The sequence below is a fragment of the Perca fluviatilis genome, chromosome 7, assembly GCF_010015445.1.
Source record: "Perca fluviatilis chromosome 7, GENO_Pfluv_1.0, whole genome shotgun sequence".
Classification (NCBI taxonomy): Eukaryota; Metazoa; Chordata; class Actinopteri; order Perciformes; family Percidae; genus Perca; species Perca fluviatilis.
In genome coordinates, this window is record NC_053118.1 from 38,045,269 (window position 1) to 38,062,614 (window position 17,346).

A 17,346-nucleotide genomic window follows, 5' to 3' on the forward strand; every position below is an offset into this window, starting at 1 on the left:
AAAAAACTGCAAAGATTTGGGACTCTTAGGAAAACATTTGGGACAGGAGCCCCATAAGGCCCCCCTATTGCTCTGCCTTTGGTGATAATGTTACAGTGTGAAATATATAGTGATATACTGCAGTTATAGTCACTGCAACTTTAAATGAAGCGACAAATCACATCATAGCTGTTGTCATAGGTAGTTCTTTATTGTACATCAGTGGGTGGTGATGGCTCAGTGGATATAACACATGACATGTAATGTAACATAATTGCTGCTGTGTATTCTATGCAATTTTTAATGAACATATTTTATTAAAACATTTATTTAGTATTAAAAGAGTATTATTTGCATTGTGCAAAAAAAAATTCAAATAATGAGCCACATTATTTTGTAAATTGCATAAATTAGGTCATCTAGATTTACAGTTTCGGAATACTTTCTATTACTAGGGTGCATGTATTATGCTATTACCATGGTTTCTAATTCCAGATACGCTATTGGTGTATAGTAGATTATTTACGTAGTAGATTTAATTAATGTCTTTTTTTATTTTAATAATTTTTTTATTAGTGTCTTTGTATGGTACGAGTTTAACTAGCATTTCAGTTTGAAATGTATTAAATCCTTTTTATAAATGCATTGTTTGGGTTACTGTTCAATGTCCTTATATATTCTCTTTCCAAATGTTGTATGTTGTATCTTTAAAAGAAAACCACAATGTTGTTGTCCACAACATTTAAATACTTTTGAAAGCTTTATTAAACTTTTTGGCATGACATAATTACTTGTTACTCACGTGTAACTAATCCATCAAATGCATCATCTTTTTCTTTCGAAGGACAATCAACAGCTCTACTACAGTTTCTACACATTAAACAAAACAGTGGAATAATATTGTAAAGCAATGAAAACATCTTAAGCACGCATTCCTAATTATTTTTGCCCTGAACAAAATTATCCAAAATGACTACACATTGACTATGTATTAGCTATAAAAGCAGAATGTGCTGCAGGGTAATCTACTTTTTAGCACTTTCCAATTCTCTTATTTCATTTGTCTTTCACTACCACTTTTAGGGCAGACTGGCCTGCGTTCGACATTGATGCAAAGATGGTGACATAATCACCCGTATGAGTGATACTGGGATCAGTTGCTTTACCTCTGACAAATCTGCTGTGTGATTCATAGTACATCTTACGATAAAGATCATAATCACAATTTTGGCTATTACCAAAGTTTCCCACTGCATACAAGTTATCGAAATAGGTATAGTCGTAGGGCACAGAGAACATGACAGCAATTATCCCAGTGGTCGTTTTTGTAGATTTGTTGATGATGTCATAAGTGAAGACGCCAACAGTTCCTGTAGGACTGCCGTAAGTCTTGCCGAACTGTGCACTGCCAGATGAATTTGACTCAATCAGCGGTGGCAGAGGGTTAGAGCATTGACCCCTTACCATATGTATACTAAAAACAGTGGGAAAATATTAAGAAATTGTGTGTATTTATGGAAAATGAATTTCAATGAAACACCCAAAAAAATTGCAGTTACCAGGGGTTGCCGAAGTCGTAGGTAGAGGATTCATTTTTAATGTCAATGGAACATTCGCCCCATGTATTGCCCATGTTGGCTGTGCAGTGTGCAACAAGACGACCTGTTCAAACAGAAAGAAAAACAAACCCTTCATTTGTGTTCATAAAAGGTTTCTGCTTTTGGATGCAGTCAACAGATGCAAAAAAAAGGGCTGGGTGTCGTTTGGGTTTTTGCTAAACAGTACTTTTTTTAACCCTTTGTTGTCGGTCTGGCTCAGGTTAAACCCTTGTGTTAAACCCAACACAAAGGTTAAAAGATAAAACATACAAGGGTTATGTACTTCCGTTTACTTTGTTGAGAATTGCTCTCTAAACCCTGTCTCTTGTAAAGTAATTAGGTAAAGTTTGTTTCTAGAGCACATTTAAACACAGTTTAAAGATGCAGTAGGTAAGTCTTATAAAACTAACTTTCTGTCATATTTGCTGAAACTGACCCTATGTTCCAGTAAAACTACATGAATTATGTAAAATAAAAATAAAAAGACAGCTCCTCTGGCACCTCCTACAGCCTGTAGTGCCATTGGCAAAATTCCACCGCTCCCGGTCGATTTTCTCCAATCAGGGCCACAGGGGGCGGGTCTATCTGCCTGTCAATCACTGCTCAGGCACATACACGCATATAAGAGCGTTCTCCCCTCGCCCCTCCCCGCGCACAAGCTGCAGAAAAGTTTTCCAAAACTCCGTGAATAATGGAGAGGCTTTTCAGAGGTGGCGTGAGCTGTGGGATTTCAAAGATCTGGAGAACGATGCAGACGTAGCCACGTTTCCTCTCAACAGATAACATAATTACCATGAATGATTTATCTTTAACTTGGTTATTAGTAGTCAAAAGTAAAGCTACGTTGGTGAGGATGATAGTAACGTTTGCACAGTGGTCAGTCTGATATGATGCTGAAATGGCTAACGGTAGCCTGCTAGTTAGCATCGTTTTACTGTTGGTGAGTAAAGTTAACGTTGTGTTAGTGTTTAGTTATTGAACATGTTGTCTAACATGCCGGCCGGCAGTTCTGTCAAACTCTGTTGTGTGGGCGGGGCTTAGGAGACTGTTTGGGCTGCAGCAGAAAGGGGGGAGGGACTGAGAAGTTGTCGATGTTCAAATTTGTTGGCAAAGTCCTGGCTCTTCACAATCTTACCTACTGCAGCTTTAAGCTGACCAAAATGCTGTATAAATGAGCACTAAGGTGCTGTATTAACCCTCCTTTTGTAGGACAACACAAGGGATAAAACAGTGCCGCTGCCTGAACCGATACTTTTTAATAAAGTTTTTTTTTTTAAAGTCTGCGTTTAGTACCTTTTTTATTTAATAATAATGTCTAAAACTTATAACAATAACTTATTTCACCAGTAAATTGCTGTTGAATGACACAAATAACCACCAGATGGGAAAATGGTATTTTACAATAACTTTTAATGTACCACGAGGCTACCTGTTTCAAGTGAATGCACCGTCTGTGTTGTTTAATTCCGATAACGGCAGCTGCTGTCAGACTGTTACGTCTCGCTGTTTGAATCCTCTACAGTGAAATACAGTCACACTTTACACTGTTTAACTTTAGCTGTCAGCATTTTAACTAGAGATGTTCCGATACTGCCTAAAACGCTGGTATCGGTATCGGGAAGTACTGGAGTTTATGCACCGATTCGATACCACGTAATAAAGCCCTAAAGAAAATCTACGCTAAAGTAATTTATTTTTGTTCTTTTTCCGTTATAACGAACTGTCAAACTGCAAAATAAAATTCATTGTTTGTGTTTGTTCACGTTTCACAAAGAGTTTAACCTGAGCCAGACCGACAACAAAGATATAAATAATATCACATCCATACAGGGATAGTAGTATACAGTTAGTAAACATAATAAAATATATGACACACTGGTATCGGATCGGTACTCGGTATCGGTACGATACGCAAGTCCAGGTATCGGAATCGGTATCGGGAAGCAAAAAATGGTATCGGGCCATCTTTAATTTTAACCGTGTTTAATCCAGCTGCTAGCTAAAGGTAGGCTAACGTTACCTGCTGTCAGGTGTAGTGTAAAGTCAGGCACCGAAATTTTTGTTCTTATTCGGTCTGTTTACTACCGTTTACATCGGCACCGGTGCCCTATTGGCACCGCGTTTCGGTACCCAACCCAGGGCTCTCAAGTTTTGAAGAGAGTTCAGAGTGAGATTTTGGTGGCAGGGGTTTGGGTGGGGACGGAGTCTGATCTGATAAATGACATAAATGTAGACCTGTGTTCGATTGAAGAACTTCTTAGTCGACTAACACTCATTCAATTGTATCGACTAATCGATTAGTTGATTTAATCGACAGATCTGTAAATCTGAGTTTCTCTGCAAAGAGTCATGCAAAATGATGCATATATTGAATAAGATAATGCCTCCTTTGCATATTTAAACACAACATTTCAGAAAACGTGTAATACAACAAAAAATTGCCTTAATGAAAGTAATCAAAGTAGGTTTCACGGTGATATCTGTTAGGTAAAATGTCAACCCAACCCTTAATTCTTGTGTTTACCAGAGATGTACTCGTATGTTTCTTGGAAATAAGTCATTCAGCATGAAAAAAGCATCAAACATGACTAATGGACTAAAGAGATCTAAGTTGACTAAGACCAAAACCACCGATTAGTCGACTAATCCACTAAGAGGGAGCAGCCCTACATAAATTCGTACAAATAATTTTTATTTTTATTAATTCAGTATGTCTTTGTGTGTGTGTGTGTGTGTGTGCGTGTGCGCGCGCAATAATTAATACTATCAATTGTCTGGATACAATATAATGAAATAGCCTAGGCCAAAAGGTTTTCACAATGGAGCCCGGGAGGTTGTGCAGTAAAAATAAAAGGAAAGAAAAAACTAAAAATATTCCAAATTATTATGGGTACTGTTATAAAAGTATTATTGGTAGGCCTAAAATGGGTATCTTTATAATAATATAAAACTGTCAGAGTAGCCCTGCAGCCGATTCAACATGTAGCTATAATAATAATAATAATAATAATAATAATAATAATAATAATAAAAGCTACCCAGTGTTTCCTCCGCCACAGTATCAGAAATAGGGCAGACACACAACAGGGTTTCCTGTTCCTATGGACATGTAGTATATAAAGTCATAATTCCACGACTCTACAGAGCCGTGTGCTCTACTGAACTCAAGCCAACTTTCCTCCTCTCTCTCTCAACTCAACTGGAACAGTGACAGGACGTCATCACTCTCCAAGTCACGGCAACCAGATAAACAACAGGGCGAGTACACCGAGTACACTTGTCACTCAATCTCAGGCAAAGTCACAAACAGCGACGAAAGCCGCAACTTGAAATCCACACTCACTCTGCTTGTGCGTGGCAGGCACTAGCTGTGCCAGGATTTTGATTGTAGGTGGGCCTCTAGAAAACTGGACGGGCCAATTAAAATAAGCCAAATGTATTCAGGTTCCCCCTTCATTCAGACAGCCAGACACTAATAACGTTAAGACACTACTTGCCTTGCTGGTGTGACAGTGTGTTTCCAGGGAAACTCTGGTACATAAGAAATTGACAGAGTAAGAAGTCTTTTCAATATCTATCTCAATTTATGAAGCTATGCTTACCTTGAATACAGGCTTCTGAGGGACGGCTGGAGGCTCAGTCTGTCAGGACTTAAGGTATTCTCCTTGTAAAGGTGAAGGCATCTCTGGGCTGCACCTTATTGTGTAGGCCCCTCCTTACAGATAAGAGCTCCTCCTCCGCAGAACCATTGATCACCATAATTCACGCTGATTTATGGTTCTGTGGCAGCTCCACGCAGAGCTTTGTGAAGAATCAACAACAAGTCGGTCCCAATTATGAAATGGAACGAAATTCATTGGATATTTCAAACTTTTTTAACAAATAAAAACTGAAAAAGTGGGCGGCAAAATTATTCAGCCCCTTTACTTTCAGTGCAGCAAACTCTCTCCAGAAGTTCAGTGAGGATCTCTGAATGATCCAATGTTGACCTAAATGACTAATGATGATAAATAGAATCCAGCTGTGTGTAATCAAGTCTCCGTATAAATGCACCTGCTCTGTGATAGTCTCAGAGGTCCGTGTAAAGCGCGAGAGCATCATGAAGAACAAGGAACACACCAGGCAGGTCCGAGATACTGTTGTGGAGAAGTTTAAAACCCGGATTTGGATACAAAAAGATTTCCCAAGCTTTAAACATCCCAAGGAGCACTGTGCAAGCGATAATATTGAAATGGAAGGAGTATCAGACCACTACAAATCTACGAAGACCCGGCCGTCCCTCTAAACTTTCAGCTCATACAATGAGAATACTGATCAGAGATGCAGCCAAGAGGCCCACGTATCACTCTGGATGAACTGCAGAGATCTACAGCTGAGGTGGGAGACTCTGTCCATAGGACAACAATCAGTCGTATACTGCACAAATCTGGCCTTTATGGAAGAGTGGCAAGAAGAAAGCCATTTCTTAAAGATATCCATAAAAAGTGTCGTTTAAAGTTTGCCAAAAGCCACCTGGGAGACACACCAAACATGTGGAAGAAGGTGCTGTGGTCAGATGAAACCAAAATCGAACTTTTGGCAACAATGCAAAACGTTATGTTTGGCGTAAAAAGCAACACAGCTCATCACCCTGAACACACCATCCCCACTGTCAAACATGGTGGTGGCAGCATCATGGTTTGGGCCTGCTTTTCTTCAGCAGGGACAGGGAAGATGGTTAAAATTGATGGGAAGATGGATGGAGCCAAATACAGGACCATTCTGGAAGAAAACCTGATGGAGTCTGCAAAAGACCTGAGACTGGGACGGAGATTTGTCTTCCAACAAGACAATGATCCAAAACATAAAGCAAAATCTACAATGGAATGGTTCACAAATAAACAATCCAGGTGTTAGAATGGCCAAGTCAAAGTCCAGACCTGAATCAATCGAGAATCTGTGGAAAGAACTGAAAACTGCTGTTCACAAACGCTCTCCATCCAACCTCACTGAGCTCGAGCTGTTTTGCAAGGAGGAATGGGCAAAAATGTCAGTCTCTCGATGTGCAAAACTGATAGAGACATACCCCCAGCGACTTACAGCTGTAATCGCAGCAGCAAAGGTGGCGCTACAAAGTATGTACTTAAGGGGGGCTGAATAATTTTGCCGCCCAATATTTCAGTTTTTATTTGTTTTAAAAGGTTTGAAATATCCAATAAATTTCGTTCCACTTCATGATTGTGTCCCACTTGTTGTTGATTCTTCACAAAAAATTACAGTTTTATATCTTTATGTTTGAGGCCTGAAACGTGGCAAAAGGTCGAAAAGTTCAAGGGGCCGAATACTTTCGGCAAGGCACTGTATATATATATACAGTACAGGCCAAAAGTTTGGACACACCTTCTCATTCAATGTTGCTTTATTTTCATGACTATTTACATTGTAGATTCTCACTCAAGGCATCACAACTATGAATGAACACATATGGAATTATGTACTTACAAAAGTGTGAAATAACTGAAAACATGTCTTATATTTTAGATTACTCAAAGTAGCCACCCTTTGCTTTTTTTGATAACTCTGCAAACCCTTGGTGTTCTCTCAATGAGCTTCATGAGGTAGTCACCTGAAATGGTTTTACCTTCACAGGTGTGCCTTGTCAGGGTTAATTGGTGGAATTATTTCCTTATTAATAAAAAAAGCAAAGGGTGGCTACTTTGAAGAATCTAAAATATAAGACATGTTTTCAGTTATTTCACACTTTTTTGTTAAGTACATAATTCCATATGTGTTCATTCATAGTTTTGATGCCTTCAGTGAGAATCTACAATGTAAATAGTCATGAAAATAAAAAGGAAACGCATTGAATGAGAAGGTGTGTCCAAACTTTTGGCCTGTACTTCAGTTAGCTGTTTAGGTTTAATTACTAATGTTAACTAGCATGTTAGTGATCAGTAATTAGCCTGTGCCTATGTTATCTCCTATCTACATATACCTTCGCTCTCCGTCTCTGTAAGATTGGGAATGATTGAGATTTCTCTTGGTACAGCTACCAGAAGACTTCACACTTTCAGACAGGTTGCTCACGTCACATCTACGTCTTCAAGCTCAGTTGGAGGCTGCTCAGTAATGCTCAGCCAGCACCGGGAAAGAGACTTCTGATATCCTTCACTGGTCTCAGACCAGAGACACGGGCTCTGGTGGTCCAGTTTATATATACAGTGAGGAAAATAAGTATTTGAACACCCTGCTATTTTGCAAGTTCTCCTACTTGGAAATCATGGAGGGGTCTGGAATTGTCATCATAGGTGCATGTCCACTGTGAGAGACATAATCTAAAAAAAAAATCCAGAAATCACAATATATGATTTTTTAACTATTTATTTGTATGATACAGCTGCAAATAAGTATTTGAACACCTGTCTATCAGCTAGAATTCTGACCCTCAAAGACCTGTTAGTCTGCCTTTAAAACGTCCACCTCCACTCCATTTATTATCCTACATTAGATGCACCTGTTTGAGACACCTGTCCACCCCATACAATCAGTAAGAATCCAACTACTAACATGGCCAAGACCAAAGAGCTGTCCAAAGACGCTAGAGACAAAATTGTACACCTCCACAAGGCTGGAAAGGGCTACGGGGAAATTGCCAAGCAGCTTGGTGAAAAAAGGTCCACTGTTGGAGCAATCATTAGAAAATGGAAGAAGCTAAACATGACTGTCAATCTCCCTCGGACTGGGGCTCCATGCAAGATCTCACCTCGTGGGGTCTCAATGATCCTAAGAAAGGTGAGAAATCATCCCAGGACTACACGGGAGGAGCTGGTCAATGACCTGAAAAGAGCTGGCACCACCGTTTCCAAGGTTACGGTTGGTAATACACTAAGATGTCATGGTTTGAAATCATGCATGGCACGGACGGTTCCCCTGCTTAAACCAGCACATGTCCAGGCCCGTCTTAAGTTTGCCAACGACCATTTGGATGATCCAGTGGAGTCATGGGAGAAAGTCATGTGGTCAGACGAGACCAAAATAGAACTTTTTCGTCATAATTCCACAAACTGTGTTTGGAGGAAGAAGAATGATGAGTACCATCCCAAGAACACCATCCCTACTGTGAAGCATGGGGGTGGTAGCATCATGCTTTGGGGGTGTTTTTCTGCACATGGGACAGGGCGACTGCACTGTATTAAGGAGAGGATGACCGGGGCCATGTATTGCGAGATTTTGGGGAACAACCTCCTTCCCTCAGTTAGAGCATTGAAGATGGGTCGAGGCTGGGTCTTCCAACATGACAATGAGCCGAAGCACACAGCCAGGATAACCAAGGAGTGGCTCTGTAAGAAGCATATCAAGGTTCTGGCGTGGCCTAGCCAGTCTCCAGACCTAAACCCAATAGAGAATCTTTGGAGGGAGCTCAAACTCCGTGTTTCTCAGCGACAGCCCAGAAACCTGACTGATCTAGAGAAGATCTGTGTGGAGGAGTGGGCCAAAATCCCTCCTGCAGTGTGTGCAAACCTGGTGAAAAACTACAGGAAACGTTTGACTTCTTTACTTGCAAACAAAGGCTACTGTACCAAATATTAACATTGATTTTCTCAGGTGTTCAAATACTTATTTGCAGCTGTATCTTACAAATAAATAGTTAAAAAATCATATATTGTGATTTCTGGAATTTTCTTTTTAGATTATGTCTCTCACAGTGGACATGCACCTACGATGACGATTTCAGACCTCTCCGTGATTTCTAAGTGGGAGAACTTGCAAAATAGCAGGGTGTTCAAATACTTATTTTCCTCACTGTATACTGTCTACAGTTATTTCCCCTTATAGGTGCTACATTTGCCAGCGTTAGCGGACAAAAACCACCCAAAACCAGCGGACAAAAAACTGTTTTTAGTCTGGGGGGAAGGGGAGAGGGGTCACCCAACTTCTGTATTCATGAAAACAGCTACATTTCAAAGTGGCTTGTTTGGTGCATACTTTTTATTTCGATGTAGCTCTAAGTCTTGGCCCCCCATCGCTAGCAGATGGGTCTGACCCAACAAGAATCGCAACATGACAGCAACACGAGTTTGGAGTTGCTTTCTTTGAGAATGCAACCTTATCTCTGGTTGAAGATGGCACACTCTGTGATTTCACTAACGGGCATGTCATTCAATCTAATGCTGTGTTTTCTTCATACCCAGATTCTTTAAAAGTGCATTTTTCATTTGTTCTTATTTAAATCGACATGCATTCATGCCCTGTACCGGGGTTAGCTTCTGTTTCGCAACAACGTTTTTAATATTTTCCTATGTTTTTGTGTCTAAGTGACTGATGGGAGCAAAAGTCTTTGACATTGGTCCAGTATTAAGCGTAAAGAGTTTCAGAGAAACCAAAAGTAAACTTTACATCCCATGAACCTCTTGGTTCATTGTTGTCGTGCAACAGCATCACCTGTCAATCATATGACGTTTAATTATGTTGAAACAAATTCCACAGTTATTGTTCCACCCTTCTCAGACTCCGGCTGCTGCCACTCAGCGGGTTAGGTGAGTTTTCTAAGCATTTGATCTCAGTCCAATGGGGGCGAGAGAAGCTGCAAAGTAACATTCTTTTCTCCACCTGCTTTGTCTGACAGTTGGGTGTAACTTTGGGTTTAACGTTGAGATCTCCAACTATGTAGAAAGGTCCCAGAACATGTCTGCCCACATAAACTGCTTTACATTCATCTGCTGATGGGTCTGACATGCTGTTTCTGGCTCTGTGCCTGCGTCTTCTGACAGATACTCAATCAAGTGTTGGATTGTGTTTTGAGGAATGAGGAAACATTAAAAACAGTTGACTCTTCAGAACTATTCAACATGAATACTCAATGGATGTACAATCTCGAGACCTTGAACAGTATGGTGTTTGGTGTTTTTGTCCGCTGGTTTTGGGTGGTTTTGGTGTGTTTTGTCCGCTAGTTTTGGTGGTTTTTGTCCGCTGGTTTTGGGGGGTTTTGGTCCGCTGGTTTTGGGGTTTTTTGTCCGCTGGTTTTGGGTGGTTTTTGTCCGCTGGTTTTGGGTGTTTTTTGTCCACTAGCAGTTTGCTGAATCAATCACCGCCTACATATCTTTCTGTATTGACTCTGTCATACCCCAGAAAACTGTTAAACGATGTCCTAACAACAAACCCTATAACACAAAAGGCATTAAGGAATGCATCAACAGGAAGAAAACCGCTTTCAGATCTAGGAATAAAGCAGAAGTCCGAGCTGCACAACAAGACCTTAATCTGCAAATGAGAGCAGCTCGGCAGCAGTAGAAGGAGCGGGCGGAACAAGATCTGTCAGAATCCAACACAAAGACACTTTGGGACTCTATCAGAAAAATGTCCAACATGGACACTAAAAGGAAGTCCCTGTTTACCCACAATGAAATTGCAAAGGCAAACAATCGGAATAAGTTGTATATGTGTTTTAATACTAACTGTGAGAGCCATTTGGGTTTATGTTTATTATGTGTTGCTGTTAAACTTCCTGCCACTAGGGGTAGCCAGGGCACTGTCCATTGAGTTGGAACAGAGGTGATTTAATCAATGTCCAATTGGGCACAGGTGGTGGCAGGAGAAGGGAGCAAACAGTTTTTGACCGTGCAACATGGTATGAGAAGGAAAGTGGAATTAATGTGTTTGTGTTTTGATGTTTACACATACAAATGGACTCTATGTATTGGAACTGTCTAAGAGTAAAATAAATGCTTACTGGCGATGCTTGACATTGGCTCACATAGTGCATGCGTCTTAAATAGTTCAATTATCCACCCAGCAATCGTAGTGGATGTTTTTTGAGTAGCAAAGGGTCCCTACACTGACTTTGTCAGGGAATGTGCTGTAGTGTTACGCCGCCTTCACACTGGCAGTTGAAATCAGCTCCGATACGGCTTCGAAGCGACCGGAAGTCATTCATTTCCTGTTATATGGAGATTTGCAGACCGCATGTGAATGGGTCCGAACAAATGCGGTGCGGAAAAAATCGTGTCAGTTGGTAATCCGGATGCGTTGAAAAAAATTGAACTCTTGCGGAAGGCTACGGACGGTTCATATCCAACGGAAGTTAGCGTTGCTATGGTAGGCTACTGATAAACAAACCTGCTAATGCTAATTAGTTAGCTAGCAACAGACACCGAACTACTGACATTATACCGCTATATCACATTTAACTATTGACATTATACCGCTATATCACATTTCCACCAGCCCAACTAAAAGGATCTTACTCTTTAACTAAAAGGTCTATCTCTGTAGGGATCCATCCCATAATGTTGTCAGACACTTAGAATAATAATCTGAGTCTGTCAGCGGCAACAACAGAACTTTTAGTGGACGCTTACTGATGCTCAACATTTGTCCTGCAGTTTTCACGGCTGCCGCAGTCTCCATGGAAACGGGATCAAACACGGAAGTCGTCCCTGAGTCTGCTGCAGGTAAACCTCTCATATATCTCATTTCACCTGTTTATTTAACATTAACGGTCTCATTTAGAAGCTCATTATCGCGAGACGATGCGGCGAAATTAGTTTACTTTGTCTGTTATCGGACTCAGACTCACTTTCCCTCCCTTTTCTCTCCGTCACTTTCATCATAGAAAACGGCTGATAAACAACCGTTTAATTTAAACGGCTGATAAACAACCGTTTAACGGCTCGTTTACGTGACTTTTCTCTGCTTCCTGTTTAGATTAAACCCCACGTAACTGATTCAAATCATGGATATATTATATTAACGACGATAATCAGAATTTATAACACATCAATTATCGGACAGACTAGCGTCACTTAGCCAAGTTAACATCCGGTCATTCCTTCAAAATAAAAGTAATGTTGCTCAACAACAACAACAACAACAACAACAACACAACTACTGTAAAACTAAAACCAAATATTTCTGAAAATAAAAAGGAAACCAAACTAAAACTAGCAAAACTCTGAAAATTAAGTCAAACTAAAATTATTGATGTTGTCCTGGGGTCAAATTTGACCATTTCTAATTTTTTTTTTTTATAAATATCAAATATGGGAGGTCGAAAATGTCGAACAAGGCGACAAATCGTTTGGTAAAAAAAACCTGCTAAAACGTCGAAAAAGTGACAAATGATAAAAAGTTGTATGTGTGTGTGTGCGTTTGTGTGTCTGTGTGTGTGTCTCTGCCTGTCTGCCTGTCTGTGTGTGTGTGCGTGCGTGCGTGCATGCGTGTGTCTGTGTGTGTGTCTCTGTGTGTCTGTCTGTCTGTCTCTGTGTGTCTGTGTGTGCATGTGCGTGTCTGTGCGTGTCTCTGTGTGTGTGTCTCTGTGTGTGTGTGTGTGTGTGTGTCTCTGTGTGTGTGTGTGTGTGTGTGTGTGTGTGTGTGTGTGTTTCTGTGTGTGTCTCTCTGTGTGTGTGTCTCTGTGTGTGTGTGTGTGTCTCTGTGTGTCTCTGTTATGTCTCTGTGTGTGTGTGTGTGTGTGTGTGTGTGTGTCTCTGTGTGTGTGTCTCTCTCTGTGTGTGTGTGTGTGTGTGTGTGTGTGTGTGTGTGTGTGTGTGTGTGTGTGTGTGTGTGTGTGTGTGTGTGTGTGTGTGTGTGTGTGTGTGTGTGTGTGTCGATGCTTCCATCTAGTGTCTCTCTGCAGAAAGTGCTTCATGAAGAGCTGAAAGCTGTGGGGTTGACCATTTATAACTTGTTGTCCTTCCGGGACAAAATAATAAATGTACTTTCTTTTGGGTGCTTTTTTTCTGACATTGTCACTTTTTTCAAATCTTTCTTCATACAATGTCAATAAACCTAATTTAAATGGCATTATAGCTATTTGTTTGTAGTTAAAAAAAAAAGCAGAAATTATGATTTATTAAGACGAATATTTAAGATCAGAGCATTTTGAGTGGATCACAGACACGTTTATGTCAAAGTTTAGTCAGGATTTAGTTTTGAAACTGTTTCAAATGCTATAAAATTCCCAAATTCAATGAAAGTCATCATTCATTTTAGCTGCGAAGAGCATTCTCGTGGTTCTCTACAACGTAAACACATACATCCATGTTATTTGTGGGTAATTTCTTTGAAAAAAAAACTCATATCTGATTAAAAAAATTTTTTTTTTTACTTTTTATTTATTTTTTTACGTTTTTGAAGCTTTTTGCAACCTTTTCGACATCTGTGTCGATTTCTTTCTCTTTTTTGTCGCTTAAAAAAATTTTCTGCACCTTCTTTTTCTTAAATGTTTATTTTCCAACGTTTTTTTTTTGTCACTTTTTCGGCTTTTAAGTTTCTTTTTTTTATCGTTTATGTCGGAGAGACTGAGGGGAAATGACACAAAGTTGAAGCTCCGCCCCTGAACTTAAAGGAATATTTCACCACTGGAAAGCTGAATATATCTTTAAATTGAGTCACTTATGTAGTAGAAATGTGAAAAAAAAGAAAAATTTAAATTGGGCCCTTCTTGGCCGAGAGAAAAGCCAGAAAATGTGTTTTTGGCTTATATGGATGAAAGACACCAAATCCCAGAATGCACTTGCTTCGCTGCTTTATGAGTCAACTCCCAAGCCACGCCTACCGCTTGACAGACAGACAGACAGACAGACGACAGACAGAGGCATTCAACTCAAGCGTGTTTTATTGTCATTTCAACCATATACACAAAACAACATTTCATCGTGACTCAAGTGGTGTTACACATTTAAATTATATAAAATATATTTATTTAATGCTAAATCGGTGAGGTGTCCCTTTTAAACTACTGAAACTGAACTACCCTCACCTGTCCTCTGTCGCCAGGGGAGCTGACGGGATGCCCAGGTTTCAGGAGCTGGAGTCAGGCCAGGCCCCGCCCCCTGGCGCCGGCGGCCTGGTTGCTAAGCGATACAGCATCCTGCGGAGTCTGGGCCGGGGCAGTTTTGGGTCCGTTTACCTGGTTCGGGACAACAGAGCTTCAGACGGAGAGCAGCTGTGAGTACGACACGTTTTCATCTCGTATTTTTAGTCACGACGCTGGCGTCTGGGGGCGAGCGTTGGATGTTTGTCGGCTGGTTTTGGTGGTTTTTGTCCGCTGGTTTTGGTGGTTTTTGTCCGCTGGTTTTCGGTGGTTTTGGTGATTTTTGTCCGCTGGTTTGGGTGGTTTTTGTCCGGTGGTTTTGGTGGTTTTTGTCCGGTGGTTTTGGTGGTTTTTGTCCGGTGGTTTCGGTGGTTTTTATCCGCTGGTTTTGGTGGTTTTGGTGGTTTTTGTCGGGGGGTTTTGGTGGTTTTTGTCGGGTGGTTTTGGTGGTTTTTGTCCGCTGGTTTTGGTGGTTTTTGTCCGCTGGTTTGGGTGGTTTTGTCGGGGGGTTTTGGTGGTTTTTGTCGGGTGGTTTTGGTGGTTTTGTTCGCTGGTTTTGGTGGTTTTTGTCCGCTGGTTTTGGTGGTTTTTGTCCGCTGGTTTTGGTGTTTTTTGTCCGCTGGTTTTGGTGGTTTTTGTCCGCTGGTTTTGGGTGGTTTTGGTGTTTTTTGTCGGGTGGTTTTGGTGTTTTTGTCCGCTGGTTTGGGTGGTTTTGGTGTTTTTGTCGGGGGGTTTTGGTGGTTTTTGTCGGGTGGTTTTGGTGGTTTTTGTTCGCTGGTTTTGGTGGTTTTTGTCCGCTGGTTTTGGTGGTTTTTGTCCGGTGGTTTCCGTGGTTTTTATCCGCTGGTTTTGGTGGTTTTTGTCCGCTGGTTTTGGTGGTTTTTGTCCGCTGGTTTTGGTGGTTTTTGTCCGCTGGTTTTGGGTGGTTTTTGTCCGCTGGTTTTGGTGGTTTTTGTCCGCTGGTTTGGGTGGTTTTGGTGGGTTTTGTCGGGGGGTTTTGGTGGTTTTTGTCGGGTGGTTTTGGTGGTTTTTGTTCGCTGGTTTTGGTGGTTTTTGTCCGCTGGTTTTGGTGGTTTTTGTCCGCTGGTTTTGGTGGTTTTTGTCCGCTGGTTTTGGTGGTTTTTGTCCGCTGGTTTTGGGTGGTTTTGGTGTTTTTTGTCGGGTGGTTTTGGTGTTTTTTGTCGGGTGTTTTTTGTCGGGTGTTTTTTGTCGGGTGGTTTTGGTGGTTTTTGTCAGGTGGTTTTGGTGGTTTTTGTCGGGTGGTTTTGGTGGTTTTTGTCCGCTGGTTTTGGGTGGTTTTGGTGGTTTTTGTCCGCTGGTTTTGGTGGTTTTTTTCGGGTGGTTTTGGTGGTTTTTTTCGGGTGGTTTTGGTGGTTTTTGTTCGCTGGTTTTGGTGGTTTTTGTCCGCTGGTTTTGGTGGTTTTTGTCCGGTGGTTTCCGTGGTTTTTATCCGCTGGTTTTGGTGGTTTTTGTCCGCTGGTTTTGGTGGTTTTTGTCCGCTGGTTTTGGTGGTTTTTGTCCGCTGGTTTTGGGTGGTTTTTGTCCGCTGGTTTTGGTGGTTTTGTCCGCTGGTTTGGGGTGGTTTTGGTTGGTTTTGTCGGGGGTTTTGGTGGTTTTGTCGGTTGGTTTTGGTGGTTTTGTTCGCTGGTTTTGGTGGTTTTTGTCCGCTGGTTTTGGTGGTTTTGTCCGCTTGTTTTGGTGGTTTTGTCCGCTGGTTTTGGTGGTTTTGTCCGCTGGTTTTTGGGTGGTTTTGGTGTTTTTGTCGAGTTGGTTTTGGTGTTTTTTGTCGGGTGTTTTTTGTCGGGTGTTTTTTGTCGGGTGGTTTTGGTGGTTTTTGTCAGGTGGTTTTGGTGGTTTTTGTCGGGTGGTTTTGGTGGTTTTTGTCCGCTGGTTTTGGGTGGTTTTGGTGGTTTTGTCCGCTGGTTTTGGTGGTTTTTCGGGTGGTTTTGGTGGTTTTTTTCGGGTGGTTTTGGTGGTTTTTGTCGGGTGGTTTTGGTGGTTTTTGTTCGCTGGTTTTGGTGGTTTTTGTCCGCTGGTTTTGGTGTTTTTGTCCGCTGGTTTTGGGTGGTTTTGGTGGTTTTTGTTCGCTGGTTTTGGGTGGTTTTGGTGTTTTTTGTCTGGTGGTTTTGGGTGGTTTTTATCCGCTGGTTTTGGTGGTTTTTGTCCCCTGGTTTTGGTGGTTTTTGTCCGCTGGTTTTGGGTGGTTTTGGTGGTTTTTGTCGGGTGGTTTTGGTGGTTTTTGTCGGGTGGTTTTGGTGGTTTTGTCCGCTGGTTTTGGGTGGTTTTGGTGGTTTTTGTCGGGTGGTTTTGGTGGTTTTTGTTCGCTGGTTTTGGTGTTTTTTGTTTGCTGGTTTTGGGTGGTTTTGGTGGTTTTTGTCCGGTGGTTTTGGTGGTTTTTATCCGCTGGTTTTGGTGGATTTTGTCCGCTGGTTTTGGATGGTTTTGGTGGTTTTTGTTCGCTGGTTTTGGTGGTTTTTGTTCGCTGGTTTTGGGTGGTTTTGGTGGTTTTTGTCTGGTGGTTTTGGGTGGTTTTTATCCGCTGGTTTTGGTGGTTTTTGTCCGCTGGTTTTGGTGGTTTTTGTCCGCTGGTTTTGGTGGTTTTTGTCCGCTGGTTTTGGGTGATTTTGGTGGTTTTTGTCGGGTGGCTTTGGTGGTTTTTGTCGGGTGGTTTTGGTGGTTTTTGTCGGGTGGTTTTGGTGGTTTTTGTCCGCTGGTTTTGGGTGGTTTTGGTGGTTTTTGTTCGCTGGTTTTGGTGGTTTTTGTCCGCTGGTTTTGGTGGTTTTTGTCCGGTGGTTTTTGGTGGTTTTTGTCCGGTGGTTTTTGGTGGTTTTGGTGGTTTTTGTCCGCTGGTTTTGGTGGTTTTTGTCCGCTGGTTTTTGGTGGTTTTTGTCCGCTGGTTTTGGTGGTTTTTGTCGGGTGGTTTTGGTGGTTTTTGTCGGGTGGTTTTGGTGGTTTTTGTTCGCTGGTTTTGGGTGGTTT

The 17,346-nt window shown here is 41.5% G+C and overlaps 1 protein-coding gene and 1 long non-coding RNA gene across 2 annotated transcripts in view; one reads left to right on the forward strand and one right to left on the reverse strand.

Annotated features, from left to right (window-relative positions):
* Positions 1-726: 726 nt before the first annotated feature.
* On the reverse strand, positions 727-5,267 carry LOC120563195. The gene is made up of 3 exons (XR_005639919.1): positions 5,180-5,267; positions 1,539-1,641; positions 727-1,453 (listed from the first exon to the last, which is right to left on the reverse strand). It is a non-coding gene; the product is annotated as an uncharacterized LOC120563195 (long non-coding RNA).
* A 5,880-nt stretch (positions 5,268-11,147) lies between these two features.
* The window catches only part of nek11 (NIMA-related kinase 11), an 89,389-nt gene continuing 83,190 nt past the window's right edge, over positions 11,148-17,346 (forward strand). The window contains 3 exon segments of the mRNA XM_039806188.1: positions 11,148-11,184; positions 11,939-12,007; positions 14,331-14,501. Coding sequence (XP_039662122.1) covers positions 14,344-14,501 — 158 coding nt within the window. The 5' untranslated portion in view covers positions 11,148-11,184; positions 11,939-12,007; positions 14,331-14,343.